Source organism: Danio rerio, chromosome 18 (genome assembly GCF_052040795.2).
Source record: "Danio rerio strain M-AB ecotype USA chromosome 18, GRCz13ab, whole genome shotgun sequence".
Taxonomy (NCBI): domain Eukaryota; kingdom Metazoa; phylum Chordata; class Actinopteri; order Cypriniformes; family Danionidae; genus Danio; species Danio rerio.
The window spans coordinates 17,371,494-17,388,836 of NC_141038.1; the positions used below are offsets into that span (position 1 = coordinate 17,371,494).

The window sequence follows — 17,343 nt, forward strand, 5'->3', positions numbered from 1 at the left end:
GTTCTTACAATTTTGCAAACTTAGTGAAAGCAGTTTTCAGTATTCCGTAAAACTCTTGTACTGCTGAACATAGACAGAGCCTTTCTTCTGATCCTAAACAAGGCGGTCTTGGATTTTTTCCCAGGCTGTCATGGGTTTGTGGAGATATAATAGAAGCTGAATGGAGTTTAATTAGAGCGGACTTGCCTTTGTTTAGGTATTGAGCTCTTGTGTTGTGAAACCTAGTAGAGGAAGAACTGATAAGAAGCCTGAAGTTTTACGTAATAAACATTTATGACCATAATTTGAGAATGGTTTGGTTAAAAGGACAATAAAGTGGGTGGATTGTTCTGTATTCTGATTTAGGTCATGGTGGTAAAAGCAGATATAAAATGCAAATGGAATCTAATGTAAGGCGAAGGATTATGCTGCACTTGTAGACTAAACCAAGAATGAATAATTAGCTTGGCCAAAAATCTTACCCATGTCATCAAACCCATGTCATCTGCTTTAATTAGCATGTCTGGACCATATAATGACTAGGCTTGGGTTTGGTTCATGTTTAACTTCGTGCACTTTGTGTCTTTTAAAGATTGCTGGCTGTCAAAAGAGTTGATAGAAACATGAAACGCTCTGTTACTCATTTATGAGCACTGTTGGCACCTTTCCTGATTTCAACTCTCCCTGTTAAATGCATCCTATTAATGCACTTAATGTCTTTGTTTAATACGCCTGTACAGATAACACAGGAAGATGGGGAAGTGCACTGACATTGCCAATTAAAGCAATAAAACAATTTATCACTATGAAAAAAATCCATTTGAAGCACTTACTTGGCTTAGACATCATTCAGTGGAGTGACTGTTCTGGTGCTGGTTTTGCCAGTGTTATTAAAGGGTCACGAAACATCAAAACACATTTTTTGAGGGGTTGACAGACATGTATATGTCCCACACTACTAAAAACACTATTAGTTAGGACACAAATGTTTCACTAACAAGTTAAAATGGGTTGTTTTTGTGTCGTTTAGAGCAAATTCATTTTTACGATTTAAAAATACATTTTGAAGCAATGTCACGGCGATGAGATCGATGTGTAAATTTCAGCTTGTCTTTACCAGCCGATACAAAGTCACGGCATTCTCTACATCTGTTCATTAATTCACGAGAAAGACTTGGTTTAAACCAATCAGCTCACTCCATTGTAAAGGAGATGCAACTTCATTATTAAGCATGATAAAGCTTGGAAGACTCTGTTTACCTGTTACAGTGTTCAGATGGCAGAGAGATGCCATGTTGTTGTGTTGCCAACTCAAAAAAGTAGTAAAAGAATTGTTCAGAGACATGGGTCGTGTGTGTTGTGTTTATAAACGTGCCACAATGAAGGTTTTGTTTCTATTTCCCCATGAAAAGAGCAAAGATCGTGTGTAGACTCACATGTGTGGACTACAGTGGTCTGCTAACACGCAAAAAAAATATGTTTGTAAGGAACTTTTTTTTTACCCAAGAGCTATTCAAAACTTAACAAAAAAGACGTGGCTCCAGTTCATGTTGAATATCCTGTCTCTACGAATTTGGTAAGTTTGTGATCAATGAGGATAGAATTTAATAAAGCAGTAAACAATTGTCAAAATCAGTCCTGCAACTCAGATTTTTGTCTTCATTCAAGAGAATTTAACTTAATACTTTTACAGGGAATTTATTTATACACTCAACAATAAACTTGCTGCTTGTTTAAACTTATTTAATATTAGTTTAAACAACACATTTCACAAGTGTTTTTGGGACCACTTAATTGTTTTATGTTCAATCCACTTAAATTTCTAAAATCTTTTTAAAATTTTTGTTTAGACATGTTGGAATTTTGTGTAACCCAACCATTTTTTTAAACTATATTATTTAATTTAATAAAATTTATTATTTTATACATTTTTTATTTAATTATTTTTATTTTATTTATCGCTACTTAGGTTTTTAAAAACTTCAAATCAGAATTTGTGACTCAGATTATTTTTAACCGTTGATGATCAGCACTGAAGTTGACTGAAATAGATTACAGGAAGCAGCACTTACTGTTCATACTGCAACGTTCAGTGCTATTTATTCTTTTTCCTTTCTCATGTTTCAGAGTACTGAAAATAATCACTATAATTATTTTTTTAAATGTTTAAAAAGATATTGAATTTGACTTTAGACTTCTGTGTAATTATGCTATTGTTACAGTAAATAGAATAGCTTTTTCCACAATTTATGGACTTTGTGGGGTAGAGCAGGTAATTTGCATTTAAAGAGACCTGAACAAAAACAGTGTATTTATTTATTTCTTAAAATTTCTTTAGCTTTTGCTAGTTTTGTAAAGGATCATAAATCTCACTATTTAGATTAGAAAGAAAGATTCCAACTCGGATTAGAAGAAAACCCACCAAGATCAACATGTTTAGACATTATTATTATTATTATTATTATTATTATTATTATTATTATTATTATTACTATTATAATGTCTGTTCAAACACCCACCCAAAACACAGAGTGTTCTCTCCACTTCAAATCGTGTGTACAAAATCAATTTGGGAAACAGCGTCTATTTATCACTATGGAGCACGTCTGATAAGTCACGCACCCCTACAAGAACTGACTGTTTTGAGGATAGCATAGGGGCAATAGTGCATGTAATGAAAAGAAAAATGAATCTCGTCATTTTTATGTTTATCTTAAAGTGTTTTTATGCCTAAATAAAATGAAAGCACAGAACAGATTACATTTAAGAGCAATTGGCGTCCCCTGGTGGTTCGGCAATATGGTTTGTGTATAGGGAGGATAAGCTCTTTAACGTTTATTGCCACCCTTCATAGAGAAATATTAAAATACAGGCAAATACCTTTACGGGATGATAGCGGGATAGAACTGTAAAATATGCGAAAAAAACAGGAGGGTTGACGGGTATGTTTTACACCCTGTGTTCGCGTGCGAGTCATCCGGGTGCTCTGGTTTCCCCCACAGTTCAAAGACATGCGCTATAGGGGAGTTGAATAAACTAAATTGGCCGTAGTGTATGTGTGTGAATGTGAGGGTGTATGGGTGTTAACCAGTACTGGGTTGCAGCTGGAAGGGTATCTGCTGTGTAAAAAAAATGCTGGATGAGTTAGAGGTTCATTCTGCTGTGGCGACCCCTGATGAATAAAGGGACCAAGCCGAAGGAAATTGAATGAATGAATGAATACTTTGGCTCTTACTTTAACTTTACACCATTCTTTTTTGTGTCTCTGGAATGGAACATTAACTTGATGTTGCAAATTGGAGAGTGGCTTGACACCCATCAGTAAAGCATTTAGCATTATTCATGAATCCATTTTACTAAAAAAAGTTTAAAATTGATCTCATTTCATAGTCAAAATAAGTGACCTTTAGGAGTCCGCACACACCCACGTTCCTCCGCTCAGTTTAACGCGGTGGTGTGAACTTCTGCATTTTATTGCTGAAGTATTTATTTACAGACAACTGTGCTCACAAGATAGCCAAAATGAGCAGAGTGCAATCGTTAAGAAAACCATGAGCTGCTCTTGATAAGCAACAACCTATTTTAGTTTAAAGTTTTAGTATGTTTATCAGGCCTACAAAGACAATTGCAACTTCCTCCTTTATCTAAAGTTACTCCAAGCTTTCATTAAAAGCCTGTTTTTGTTTAGGGAGAGACACTTTAGTTCAATTGAAACTCAAAAATTTGATTGGATGTTGATTGTACTTAAAAAAACAAAAGAAAACATGTTCTTACAGACATTAGTATGGAGCGGAGCCCTGAAAGTGACTTGCAAAAAAATATGGTGAACACTTTTGCGTGTGCATGATACTATGTTGTGCACATAGAATACATATTGTGTGCACATGACACAGACATACTGTACATATCCCTTGTGCATGACATGTGTATCACAAGTACGACATACGTGCTGTTTGCGCATGACATAGTATTGCATGTGAATGGCATAATCAAACATTACTATATGCATGATATGTGTGTGTGATACTATGTTCTCATGCAATTTTATTGATGCGAAAGTCATTATATATATATATATATATATATATATATATATATATATATATATATATATATATATAAATATATATATAAATATATAAATATATATATATATATATATATATATATATATATATAAATATATATATATATATATATATATATATATATATATATATATATAAATATATATAAATATTAGATGTCATTTTATTGGCTCTTTACATAAGCTTTATTTTTGTAACTTTTTAAGATTTGTAATATCTCAAAACATTTTTAAAGCCTGTGGACAATACAAAAAGACACTGCAATTACTTAAAGTAAAACCATTTATTTTAAAGCAATTAGTTAGCTTTACTTTAAAAGGATGTAATCCTGTTGCTTGAAATTTAAGTAAATGAACTACACTCACCAGCCACTTTATTAGGTACACCTGTCCAACTGCTCGTTAACACAAATTTCTAATCAGCCAATCACATGGCAGCAACTCAATGCATTTAGTCATGTAGACATGGTCAAGATGATCTGCTGCAGTTCAAACCGAGCATCAGAATGCAGAAGAAAGTTGATTTAAGTGACTTTGGGCATGGCATAATTGTTGGTGCCAGATGGGCTGGTCTGAGTATTTTAGAAACTGCTGATCTACTGGGATTTTCATGCACAACTATCTCTAGGGTTTACAGAAAATGGTCAGAGAAAGAGAAAATATTCAATAAGCGGCGGTTTTGTCGGCGCAAATGCCTTGTTTATGCCAGAGGTCAGAGGAGAATGGTCAGACTGGTTGGAGCTGATAGAAAGCCAACAGTAACTCAAATAACCACTCGTTACAACCGAGGTATGCAGAAGAGCATCTCTGAACGCACAATACATCCAACCTTGAGGCGGATGGGCTACAGCAGCAGAAATGCCACTCCTACCACATCAGGTGCCATTCCTGACAGCTAAGATCAGGAAACTAAGGCTAAAATTCGCACAAGCTCACCAAAATTGGTTAAAAAGATTGAAAAAGTGTTGTGTGGTCTTATGAGTCTCAAGACATTCGGATGGTAGGGTCAAAATTTGCCATCAACAGCATGAAAGCACAGATCCATCCTATCTTGTATTAACGGTTTAAGCTGCTGGTGGTGTAATGGTTTGAGTAATATTTTCTTGGCACACTTTGGGCACTTTAGTACCAATTGGGTATTGTGTCAATGCCACAGCCTACCCGATTTTGTTGCTGACCATGTCCATTATTATGACCAAAGTGTAATCTTCTTCGGATGTCTACTTCCAGCAGGATAATGCACCATGTCATAAAGCACGAATCATCAGACTGGTTTTCTTGACCATGAAAATAAGTTCACTGTACTCAGCAGTCATCAGAATTCAATCCAATAGAGCACCTTTGGGATGTGGTGGAATGGGAGATTCACATCATGCATCGTGCATGTCAATATGGACCAAATTCTCTGAGAAATATTTCCAGTACCTAGTTGAATCTATGCCATGAAGGATTAAAGCGGTTCTGAAAGTAAAAGAGGGTTCAAACCGGTAAAGTGTACCTAATAAAGTGGCTGGTGAGTGTATATGCTTAATTCTGAAAGTTAAGTCAGTTTAACAGTTCTGATTTATAACTGTTTAGTCACTTTTTTAAAGTAGGTTTAACTTGTTGCTTTTTCTCACTTTTAAAGTAAAGTAACTCATGGCTTTTTACGGTGCAGTGATGGCGGGCTGTGTTTAATTAAACCAGACTGTATGAGTTTGCGATGACTGTGTGAATGCAAAGCATATTTGCCCACTCTGAGTTGAATAGTTTGTGGATTTAGGATTATGCAAGTACTTTCAATTGACTTCTTTATCTGTTTGTTTTGCTATAGTCCACTGAATGTGCTAACTTTTCTCGATTGGCTTTCTTTATATTAAAACTTAAATTGAGGCTTTTATATCATTAGAAGAGGACAATTTTCTCTTTCAAATTCTGTTTTCTTGGTCTGTTTTTTCAGTAAGTTTTTTTTTCAATCTTGTCAAGTTTGTTCTTCAATTTTTATGCATAATATTTGCAGTAATAAGTATTAAAATATTTGTGTTTCAGATCTCTTTTAGACCAGTCAATGTTTACAGCTGGACATCAGTAAATAATGCCAGACTAATATTTTGTTTTTAATTCACCATTGGTTGGAAACCACTACTCCAAATGCCAACCTGATTTTGTGGACTGATTGTGTGCACTATAATTTTACAAGTGATTATAATCTGACCAGTTCTGTATCTGATAGGGATTAAAGTCTTGCATAAAGTCTTGCCATGACATGCCATGTTAAACAAAGTGCTTCAAGGGACAGAAGTGATAAGAATTTTTTTCTCAATACAAATGCATTCTGTGTTCAAATATATCTCAATTAAAATGAAGTGTCTGATGTGAACAGAAAACTAAATTAATAAATTAAACAAAATTAAACCTTTAAAAATTAAAGTCTTCTGACTGATCTTGTCTTACTGGTTTAGTTTTTTTTTTTTTTGCATACACCAACCACTTATCTTGTGAAAAGTCATGGCTCAAATCGTATGTTTTCAGAAAAAATGATGATTGCAGCTTGTTTGAACAAAGTCCTGTAAATCAAAAAAGTATCTGTGGAATGAAAAATGCTTTCTGTTTAACTTTTCATAATGCTTTTCTAACTAAATTTGACTCTGTACTAAATCTTTCAGTGTATAAATACAAACTATTTGTTCTGTTTTGCCCCTTAGGTTGGTGGATGATAGATGTGTAGTGCAACCTGAGACTGGGGATCTTACAAACCCACCGAAGAAATTCAGAGGTGAGTCAGTTTGACAAGAATCTTCGCAGTAAATGAAAAATACTAACATGTTGAAGGGACTATTTACTATTTAGACCATTTACTCAATGGATTATTTACTGTCATGGTTAACCTGTAGGTTAAATACCAGTTTAGTAGTTAAACTATATTCAAGTGTTTTTAAAAAATAGTTATTTATGTCAATATTATTATGGCAAAAATTAAATTTTGTTTTATTAAAGGTCCTGTATATTCTCTGTAGTCAGGGATGGAAATGATAAGTATCCTCTTTTGAAATTTGTAAATTTTCAATCACAATACTTGATTAGATAACGATATGATTGTGACACTATTGCACTTCTTTGTAGAGAAAATGGCTTGTTTCAGCTGAATAAAATCTTGCAAATATCTTGCAAAAAAAGCTGTGTTGTCACAAGTATAACTACATTTTATGAATTATTACAATCAAAAATGTTATTTACAATAATAAGTGACTTTTCTTACTAGGTGTCAAAATGAATAGTTTTTTTGATGCACTGCGTTGTAGACATGAACGATTCTGTATCGGTGCAGTTATACAGTATATCATAACTGCTTGTTACTATAGACTGTATAAGATATGGACGTAGTATCCGTGACGTCACGTATAGTTTTCTGAAAAAGGCAAAAGAAGCAACAATAGGCGTGGCCAACGTCACCATTTTGTTTATGCGTCACCACACCGACCGGGGGATACCAAACAAGGGCAAAGAGGCGGACAGGCTTTTCTTTGGTAGAAACGCTTAATACTTCATTACCGTGAGACTCGTTTATCTTCTGACCACATGTGCTTGGTTGTACACTATATGAATAAAGTGTTTAGACTTTTAAAAACGTTGTAATACATTGAGCCACTAAGCACTGTACTTATGATGTTTTTCTACAGGAGAAAAGCACAAATTACTTCCAAACACTTCAAATATAGTCTGTGTTAGTAATGCAAGACTATTTATGAAATCTAGGCATAACACTGTATGACAACGCTTCAGATGACTGTTCTGTAGTCTACAGCTTATCAATCTGTCAGATTCTGGGGTGCATTCAAGTTCTAAAGAAAAATAAGAATGATAAATGATCTTAAATAAAACAATTTCATTTATAGATATGGTATACAAGTATATATTTCGCTTACCTGGGACTGGAGGCAACTTAAATGGTTTGTGAGCACAATTAAGTACACAAAGCATGACATATTATCTGATAATTGTAAGAAATAATTCTAAACAGCAACCGAATGTGTAAATCCACATAAAACAAAACAAAAATACAATATATGCTGAGTTCAGCAGCTAATCAGCTGGAATCAGCTGAGGTGTAGTGACGGCGACCAGCAAGACCTAGCTGTCACTCAAGTGACTACGCCCTTAATTATGCAGACAGTTTATAACTTATTATAAATGAAACAGATGAATTATACAAAAATTTACCCCCTCACAGTTGTCATTAAGGGTAATATTAGCTATATGAACCACAATTGTTCTTTGTACCAGGCTTGAATAAACACCTTTATTTCTGCTGTAAACTTAGCTGTTTTAAAAGTGGGCTCAATAGAAATTTGCTCTATTATGGAGCCAGGACTAGCGGAACTTTGATGAATTGCAGTTTCAGTTACTTCAGTATTTGCTTCAATAGGTAGAGCGGGAGGTTGCCGCTTGGTTATTACGTACTGATGTAATTTATCTCATATGCACTACGTATGTCGCTGTTGCTTACTATGATGAGGGAGGGATGCTTGTGAGTTTCATTGACACTGAAGTTACAGCAGAACCGCAAAAGCCACTGTTTCATTTCTAGGGTGGAAAGAAAGCTGTATCTGCTTCATTCTTTCTCACTGTGGACCTTTAACCTGGTGATGTGAGGTAACATCTCTCGCTGTTACAGTTATATTTGTCGATCCAGACATGAGCATGTCTGCTGAGCCAATTTTCTCCTTGGTGTCTATCATTCAGCGTACGACCACAATGACCAATCATAGGCGTTTAAGAATTCTCTCGACAACTCAAATAGCAAGTCGGATTCAAATTTACATTTGTTTGTTTGCTATAAACGCTCATGTTGTCTTTTGAAAGTATTTGGGTTTTGTTTGATACAATTTAAAAGAGTGTTTTATTTGAGCAGGTCAAATTAAAGGTATAGTTCAAATCTGCTTGAATTAAAAAAACTAAATTGTATTCTTAAGTTGTGAAGTCAAATATACAGTTGTGTATGGAAAGCATCATTGATGCACTGATATATCATATTCAACCAAATCTATGTCTATTCTAATCTGTTGAACCCAATCATTACTGAACCAAGCTGTGAAATCAGTGGAGGTTCACGTCTATAATTTTGAACTTTTTTGTATGTTTTTTTCATAATTTGTATATTTTTTAGCAAATGACTGGCCTTATTGAGCTTAATGCAATGTTCAGATTACATATTGACAGTCTTTTTAAAGTAATGCATTGTGGTGATTTCCCAAATAAATACTATGTGTGGTGTTGCGGTGTCATTTTTAAAATCATCAATTTGGCTCTAGGCTTGGGCTGGTCTAAGATTCTGACGGTATGATAACCTTGGATAAATATCAAAGTTTTAAGGTATCAAGGTATTGTGATTTCTGCTCTAAAATATATTCTTTTTAAATGTCACAATATATTTAAATTTTAGAAACATTTATAATATTTTTTGGAGCAGTAGACATGTCAGGCTAAATAATTCAAATTAATTATTCTCTTCTGGTGTCTTATTTTGTTAAAAATATTTTTTTTTAATTTAAAACAGCGACAATGGAGATCTTTTTTGCTGGAGATACTGCTGTCCTAAAAAAAAAAAAAAAAAAAAAATTAATAAAAAATCTTAATCATACCTTGAAAACAGTATAGCAGAAAATTGTGATGGTTTTAAAACCTTGACTTTTTCAAACCGCGGTATACCTTGAACAGGGTTACCGTCCTATGCCTATATGATAATAAAAAAAAAATCCACATTATACCATGTCCAACTTTAAACCAAACGTATTATTCTATATCTCAATTGAAATCCCTTCTGGCTAGTGTGCTTGAAGAACTCTCCTCATAGTGTTTAAAAACTAGACCTATGGGTAAAGAGCTGACCTTTAGCTGTGGCAGTTTGAACATTTTCAACAATGAACGTTTACACTACAAAAGCAGTCCAATCAAATTAGTTTTTAACCACCTATTGAAGTGGATGAAAGTGGACAAAGTGCTAAAAACCATTTCAGATTTACAAAACCATGCCTTAGTAGTTTGGCAGGCAAAAGAAATCCCAACACCGAGTATTATAAATAAATATATAGCTGGAGCCTCCTGTGTGTGTGTTTCTTAACACCTGCTCAGCCATTGATTAATTACTCGGCCCTTGAGCAGTAACAGCCTCCTACACACTGAATCTTTGCTCCTGCCAAGGCCATGCTGTCTGTCGAGCCCCACGTCTCCATTTATAGTGAGATCTCAGCAGGGCGCCTGGCTCTTGCTTAATGACTAGTCTAGTATTGTAAGCTAGGGTGGATAAACACTGGAGTTCCTCAAGTGCAATTTTACAAGAATCAGAAATGGCAAAAAAATACATGCTTATGTGACTTTATGGCTGGTGGGCTTTGTGGAAACACTAGCATAAAAGTGACGTTAGGTAGAAGCCAAATGCAAGCGTTCAGAAATGTTTAAAGTATTGTCAGTGTAATATAACTATGTAAGAACAATGTAATAAGGTTAATTTGTATCTATGTTATGTACATGATAATAAAGGTAACAAACTTCTTTAATGTGACTTAAGAATGTAATTGATAAAGTCGGAACTAATATGATCCTAGTGGTATGATAACATAGATAAAAATATCACGGTTTCATGGTATTGTGATTACGGCTCTAAAAATATTGTTTTAAATGTCTGGTTAAAAAACAAAAAAGTTTGTTCTCCTTTGAACACAATATATTTTATTTTGGAACAGTAAACATGTCCGGTTTAAAGGTGTAGTAGGTGAGCTGCCTAAATGCTAACCGGTTAGCATAATATCTTTTAAATACAGTCACTCCCCTGCTAACCAAAGCCATGCCTCCTAAAATCACAGGAAAGCACGTATTAAAGATTACTATGACCCACTAGATCATGCCATTTTCCAGTTAGAAAAACTTTATAGTAATATATCTATCACATTTTTAGTCGTGTAGCAAGCAAAACTTGTCATAATGTGCAATATTTCATGTATGCAAGGATCACTGGTCTCATGCTCACACGTTTTGTCCTAAAGTGACTACTGTATGCTTAGTGGTTGCATGCTATTTCAGACTGAATATTCAAAGTAGCATGATAACAATTTGGGGAGTGCTTCAAAAATGAACCAATGTGACGTGAAAATAAAACCAACTTCACCTCAGTAAAGCAGGCTAGGTGAAATGGCGATATTCACTTATGTTTTGTTGTTAAACTAAATAAAAATCTACATTATCTCTTTAAAAGGCCTCTTATGAAATTGAAAATAGTTAAATCAATCTTTTACCGGAAGATTTCAGTGGCTAAACAACACTTCTGTGCATATGACCCATTTGTAACAACAAAATCTTTAAGCTTTACGCTTTCCGTGACTAAAGTTTAAAAAGTAACATTAATTGTAATTTACTTATAAATTTATCTATTCATAACATTACCTATACAAATAAACACGTTTAGATCATTTACTTTAATCATTGCTATTAGAATGTGAAGAGACTTTTAACCAGCAGAACAAAACGTGTTTCTGAAGACAATCACCTACTGCACATTTAATCATTTAAATGAATCATTGACTTTTCCAAACCGCAGTATAGCTTGAAAATGGTTATCTCCCATGCCTAGATGACAGTACATAATAGTTTGCTAAAAATTTTTCAAGGCAGTATTATTCAGCGGCAAGTGCAAATTAAAGGTGTAACTGGGTTAAATAGGCCGGCCAAGGTCATTAGGCAAGCCATTGTATAATGAACAACTAATGTCAGTTGGCTTACAAAATAAGACACAAACTGTGAGGAGACCCATGGTTTTATAGTTAAGAAAGTTGAAATGCAAGGAAATAAACAGTAAGTAATTTAATGTCCTGCTATATTTGTTATTTGTAATTTAATATACACATAACTACAATTTGTTGTATCATTATGAAGATAATTGTGTTTATATAAACACTATAAATGAGGAGCGCTTCTCTCCTCCACAAATCCCAGGTCTAAATGCAGACACAGGTGATAGCAGTGCAGCAGGTCTCTGGCCCTGTCAATTCTAACCATTAGCCCAGCTAGTAATCGGGAGGATTTTAAATATAGGTAAACACAGCAGCATGGATATAGGGGATGTGTCTGAATGGTATCAAACTAAACTGATAAAAGACAAAGTCCGCCATTTTTCAATTCTCTTACAGCTCTCTCGACAAATATGCAAAAACCAACAGCTTAACTGTATCAGCCCTGACAGAATCGCGAGGAAAAACATGCAACAAACCTCGTGGATTATGAAAACAAACACATACGACCTGTACCAAGTGTGATATCACCAAGTCATTGCGTCTCACAGCTTGGCAGGTCTGCCTTGCCTTTGGTAAGCACATGCTCTTATGAATAATTAAGACGCTTGGCCTTCTCATAGGATTTGAATGGTTAGCTGGAAAAAAAAAACAATTAGAAACCGACACGTCACTCGCGATATGTCACCTATTTTGATCCCGCCCCAAAAATGATTTTAAACCCGAAAGATGAAATTAGCTGACAAAAGCTGAAAATTATCCAGTTTTTCCAACAATTAAAGGTGGCAGGTGCTGTCTTAACTGATGCTCAACACAAGCAAAACTGTTAAAATAAAAAGAAGTACTCCAAGGTGTCTTGAACCTTTTAAAATGGTTTTATAAAAATTAAAAACTGCTTTTAGTCAAGCTAAAACAAAACAAATAAGACTTTCTCCAGAAGAACAAATATTACAGAAATACTGTAAAAATCCCTTGCTCTGTTAAACATCATTTGGTAAATATTTGAAAGAAAAAAAAATCACAGGAGGGCTAATAATTTTGACCTGAAGCAGAAACCTTTTCTATTTTATTATAATTGGAGTAAGTATAGCAGCTAATAGGTCTCTCTGTTTTCTAGATTGTCTCTTCAAAGTGTGTCCTATGAATCGATACTCTGCACAGAGACAGTTCTGGAAGGCCAAACAGGGCAAGCATGGGAACAACACACAGGCTGATCTCTTCAAGAAATTACAGGTACCCTTCATAACCCAGCCCGCAGAGAGCAGATTATGACATCTTAGATATGCTTCTTCATAATCTCAGCTTTTTCCATTTGATATTTATAGTTGACTGTCCTTTGCACTACATTTTACAGCATGCAGCAGAACTGGAGCAGAAACAAAATGATTCCGAGAACAAGAAACTGCTGGGTGAGGTTGTCAAATACAGTCGGGTTATACAGGTACAGTCAAGCCTCCCACTTCTTATCAACAACTGTTTGTTTTTTGTTTTTTTTTACACTTTTGGCCGGACATCTAGTACGCTTTGTTTGTTTTCACACTGTTGCCAAGGTTACTATTGCAGCGCTCAAGGGCCAAAGAGGCGGTTGACAGCATGGGTGATTTACAGATTCAAAACCTTTTTGATTGGTCACTTTAAACTAAGGGGCTCCTTCAACAAAAGCCATGGTTTCAGGTGTTTTAGTAAACCTTTCAGAACTAATGGTACCATAAGCTGAAGTTAGGTAAATTAGTTTATTCTGTAGTTAATTGTAAAATAAAAAAATTAAAAAGTAATTACTAAGGGGACTTATATTGCCCTTAGTGGATTTTACTTAGATAAATAAACACAAATAAATAAATAAATAAATAAATAAATAAATAAATTTAAATGTATTTTTTTAATTCCATTTAAACTAAAATAAATAAAAGTTTCTCTAAAAAAACTCTAGTATTCGTCTGTTAAACATCACTTAGGAAATATATGAAAAACACTCCATTTCACAGTACGTATAGGTGTAGAATTTTGTTTAATTGTAAATACCAGTTTTATACAGCCTATAAATATTTAATTTTGTTTGTTAAGCGCAAAGATTTGTTTCAAAACTATTTCTAAATTCAGTTCTAATTTCCAGCAAATTAATAAATGAACAATAATTACGAAGTGTGGTCAAAATCCTGAGTTATATCCAAATACACAGTCTGTGCCCCATATGGTCTGAAACCTGACAGGTGGGCAAATCTAAGCTTGTTTTTAATAAAACAAATATAAATATGGATATAATAAATAATACTGATGTTAATAATAACATTATACAAAAGCAATTTTTTATGAATGAACTGAAAAAGCCTCCCGAGATGAAGAAGACATGAAGGCAGTATTTTTGAAATTTATGTAGGCTGGAAAATAATATGATTAGCAATATTTTAATCCTTTATATTTATATCCTATATTTATCCTTATTATATCCTATATATATCCTTAATATTTAATTATTTTTCATATGTAAAGATATTTGTGTATTGCTCTACATCTTGTTTGTATTTTATTATTAAGCAGAGTGTAAGCGAGGCACAACTCTGCGCTGGACAATAGACCGGCTTTATTTTGGTCTATTGAAAAATCTATTATAGTTCCTCAAAATAGCAACCCACCAGCAATGCGCCTCAGAACGCCTTCCTTTTTAGACCAGAACGCCTATGGGCGCACATATGAGCGCAAATGCATTAGCTATTTGAACAACGTGGTGCAAAACGTCAAATAAACTCTTGCGCCAAGCTGAAACTAGCAAACAACAATTGCGTCGCACCTTGTGCAACATTGCGCCGGGTGTATGATAGGGCCCAATAAGTTTACTGTCTCTGTTGGTCAGTTTAATACATTCTTGCTGTTTTTTTTTTTTTTTTAAACATTGAACTGTAGTGTTTGTTGTGTAATATTTATTTCAACACTTTTCTTTGCATTTTCAGCTTCTCCATATTAAGAGTAATAAGTATTTGACGGTGAACAAGCGTCTGCCGGCGCTGCTAGAGAAGAATGCTATGCGTGTATCTCTGGACCCTTCGGGAAACGAGGGCTCTTGGTTCTACATCCAACCTTTCTGGAAGCTGCGCAGTGAAGGAGACAATGTAAGCATCTCCAGAAACATACACTCTGTTCTGTAAAAAGATCTGTAAATTTGCAGTTTTTTGTGTTTTTGTAATGTTTTTATTTATTTTTCTCATTTATTTATGCTTTTGAATTACGTTATGGGACCTTGATCCCATATGGGATCTTGACCAATTGTCCAACAACTTTTAACCTTGGAATGTTCTGAACATATTTATTAGTTTAATTGTTTATGAACATTTTTAATAGTTAAAGTGATATTGTCTGGGTTGGTGTTGAATAATATGGTACAAAACCTTGTAATAAACTGCCAGTACATTTTCTGGTATTGAGCAGATTTATTTCTCTATATATTATTTCTTATGCATTTATATTATTGCAAACTACTAAAATGCCAATAAAAGTCACTTTGTTAAACTGTAGAGTTGAATTTTAAACATCAAAAGTCGACTGAGCAAAGATCAAGATCCCATAATGGAATCCACAAACTTAAATAAATGGAAATACTTGGGAATTACAAAATATGGAAACTGTTAATGAACAGATATCTTTTCATTATCTTAACAGATATCTTTTCACACTGATGTCAGATATCAGTGTGCAGTGATGAAACTATGTGCCCTGCAGTGACTTATGGGTCATTTTTTAATGTATATTCAAAGCTAAATGCCTCTAATCTTGAAATTAACCTCTTATTGTGTTAACTCATGATCTCTCCTCTTGTTTTCATCTCAGCAACTGAATCATAAAGGTATATAATCAGTTTGGAGCATGCAGTGTGTGTGAATATATGTGTGTACACAGTAGTATGTGGCACGCTTGCATGCATGTACAGAGCTGCCTTTTACAGAACACATTTACATAACTTTCAAGCAAGAGAATGTTTTTTTTTCATATTAAATCTTATTTGATCTACAATGCAAATGTATTCAAATAAGAACATAATTATTGAGGATAGCTTAGAAACAGGTTCACATGAAGTGATGTTTTGAGATCTAAGCACTTAACACTTTTTCACACACTCTTTTGCTGTGCGTTTACACTACCACTTTCAGCATGCAGCGGTTATTATTTTTCGTATGTGTATAAGCTAGTTTTGTAGTCTGTTGAATAATAATTATAGACTTTAATGGTACAGGATGTTATGTCATTTTTCCTTTAATGTTGAAATGCCTTGGCGACAGAGTAGTTGATGGTGTTTGTGTTGTGTGTTTGTAGGTAGTGGTTGGAGATAAAGTGGTCCTCATGCCTGTAAATGCAGGACAGCCTCTCCATGCCAGCAACATTGAACTCCTGGACAACAGAGGCTGCAAAGAGGTCAGAAAGCAGCTCTGTTAAACTTCATAAGAGTTGAGAAAGCTAGATTAGTATCCTTGATTTTTCTCATACTGTAAAATAAACGTGTGTGTTTTTAATCCCCGCAGAATGTAAATGACAAGATTTTAAATTTTTTTGGCAGTTTTTTTTATTTCAAATATTGTATATACTTAATCAGACCTTATATATAATAAAACCAGGGAATCCAGAGAAATTAAGAATTTAATTCCCATGTAGATTTTTGTTGCTATATATATGAGCAATATCACACTGGTAGCAGTGCAATATGGCTGTATATCGGCACTGGTGGGAGGCGTGCGTTGTGCCTTAGTGTCCCACCAGTGCCAATATACAGCCATATTGCACTGCTACCAGTGTGATATTGTGTTTATACAACAGTTTAACAGCATAATCATGTATGTATAAAAGAAAATCAAACACTGAGAGTCTTAAAATTCTTTTGTATGAGGAACTACGCCATTCATTCACATCTGCAGCTGACATCAGAACAACAGAAACCATATCCAATTCACCAATGTCATTTTACAGCTAGTGTTTGAATGATTCTATAGCATAATGTCTAAAGTGATGACAAAACAGGTAATTTTGCTCACATTCTAAAATCATTTGGAGAACTGTAATGTGGGCAGAGAAATAAACAAGGGTGAGGAGGCTGTACGAGAGCTGTTATTACGGGAATATCACATGGCCAATCAGATTCGAGAACCAGACAGAACTGCTGTATACAGTATATACATAAAACAGTTCTTTCCGGTTCTCGAATCTGATTGGCTAATTGCTGTGTGATATTCTGCAATAACAGCACTCATACAGCCTTTTATGCTTGTGTATTACTCTGCCCACATTACAGTTACACGCAGAGGTGGAATAAAATCACTAAAGTTTGACAAATATTGCTGCTGTTGGACAACATTAAGTACCTTTGAGGCTTTTTAGTCGAGAATGTAGTTGTTTAGATTGCAACTAGGCAGTTTATTTATAAGGTTAGTGCCTATTTTAAATATTCATAATTTTAGAGATTTAGCGCATCAGCAGAGACTGCAAAATAAGTTGTTTGAGGGAGAAAAACTCAGCGTTTTCTTTTTCTAA

The 17,343-nt window shown here is 34.3% G+C and overlaps 1 protein-coding gene and 1 long non-coding RNA gene across 3 annotated transcripts in view; one reads left to right on the forward strand and one right to left on the reverse strand.

Annotated features, from left to right (window-relative positions):
- LOC141378737 (uncharacterized) overlaps positions 1–17,343 on the reverse strand; it is a 36,185-nt gene that overhangs the window by 9,335 nt on the left and 9,507 nt on the right. The gene's annotated exons all lie outside the window — the stretch shown is intronic.
- Positions 1–17,343, forward strand: part of itpr2 (inositol 1,4,5-trisphosphate receptor, type 2) — a 167,294-nt gene that overhangs the window by 6,696 nt on the left and 143,255 nt on the right. For both annotated transcript variants that reach the window (XR_015514832.1, XM_087293047.1), the window contains exons 2-6: positions 6,751–6,821; positions 12,947–13,062; positions 13,184–13,270; positions 14,778–14,936; positions 16,135–16,233. Coding sequence is in view for 1 of the 2 variants with exons in the window: in XM_087293047.1 (XP_087149173.1) it covers positions 6,751–6,821; positions 12,947–13,062; positions 13,184–13,270; positions 14,778–14,936; positions 16,135–16,233 (532 nt within the window). In the remaining variant the exon portion in view is untranslated. The remainder of the gene's footprint in view (positions 1–6,750; positions 6,822–12,946; positions 13,063–13,183; positions 13,271–14,777; positions 14,937–16,134; positions 16,234–17,343) is intronic.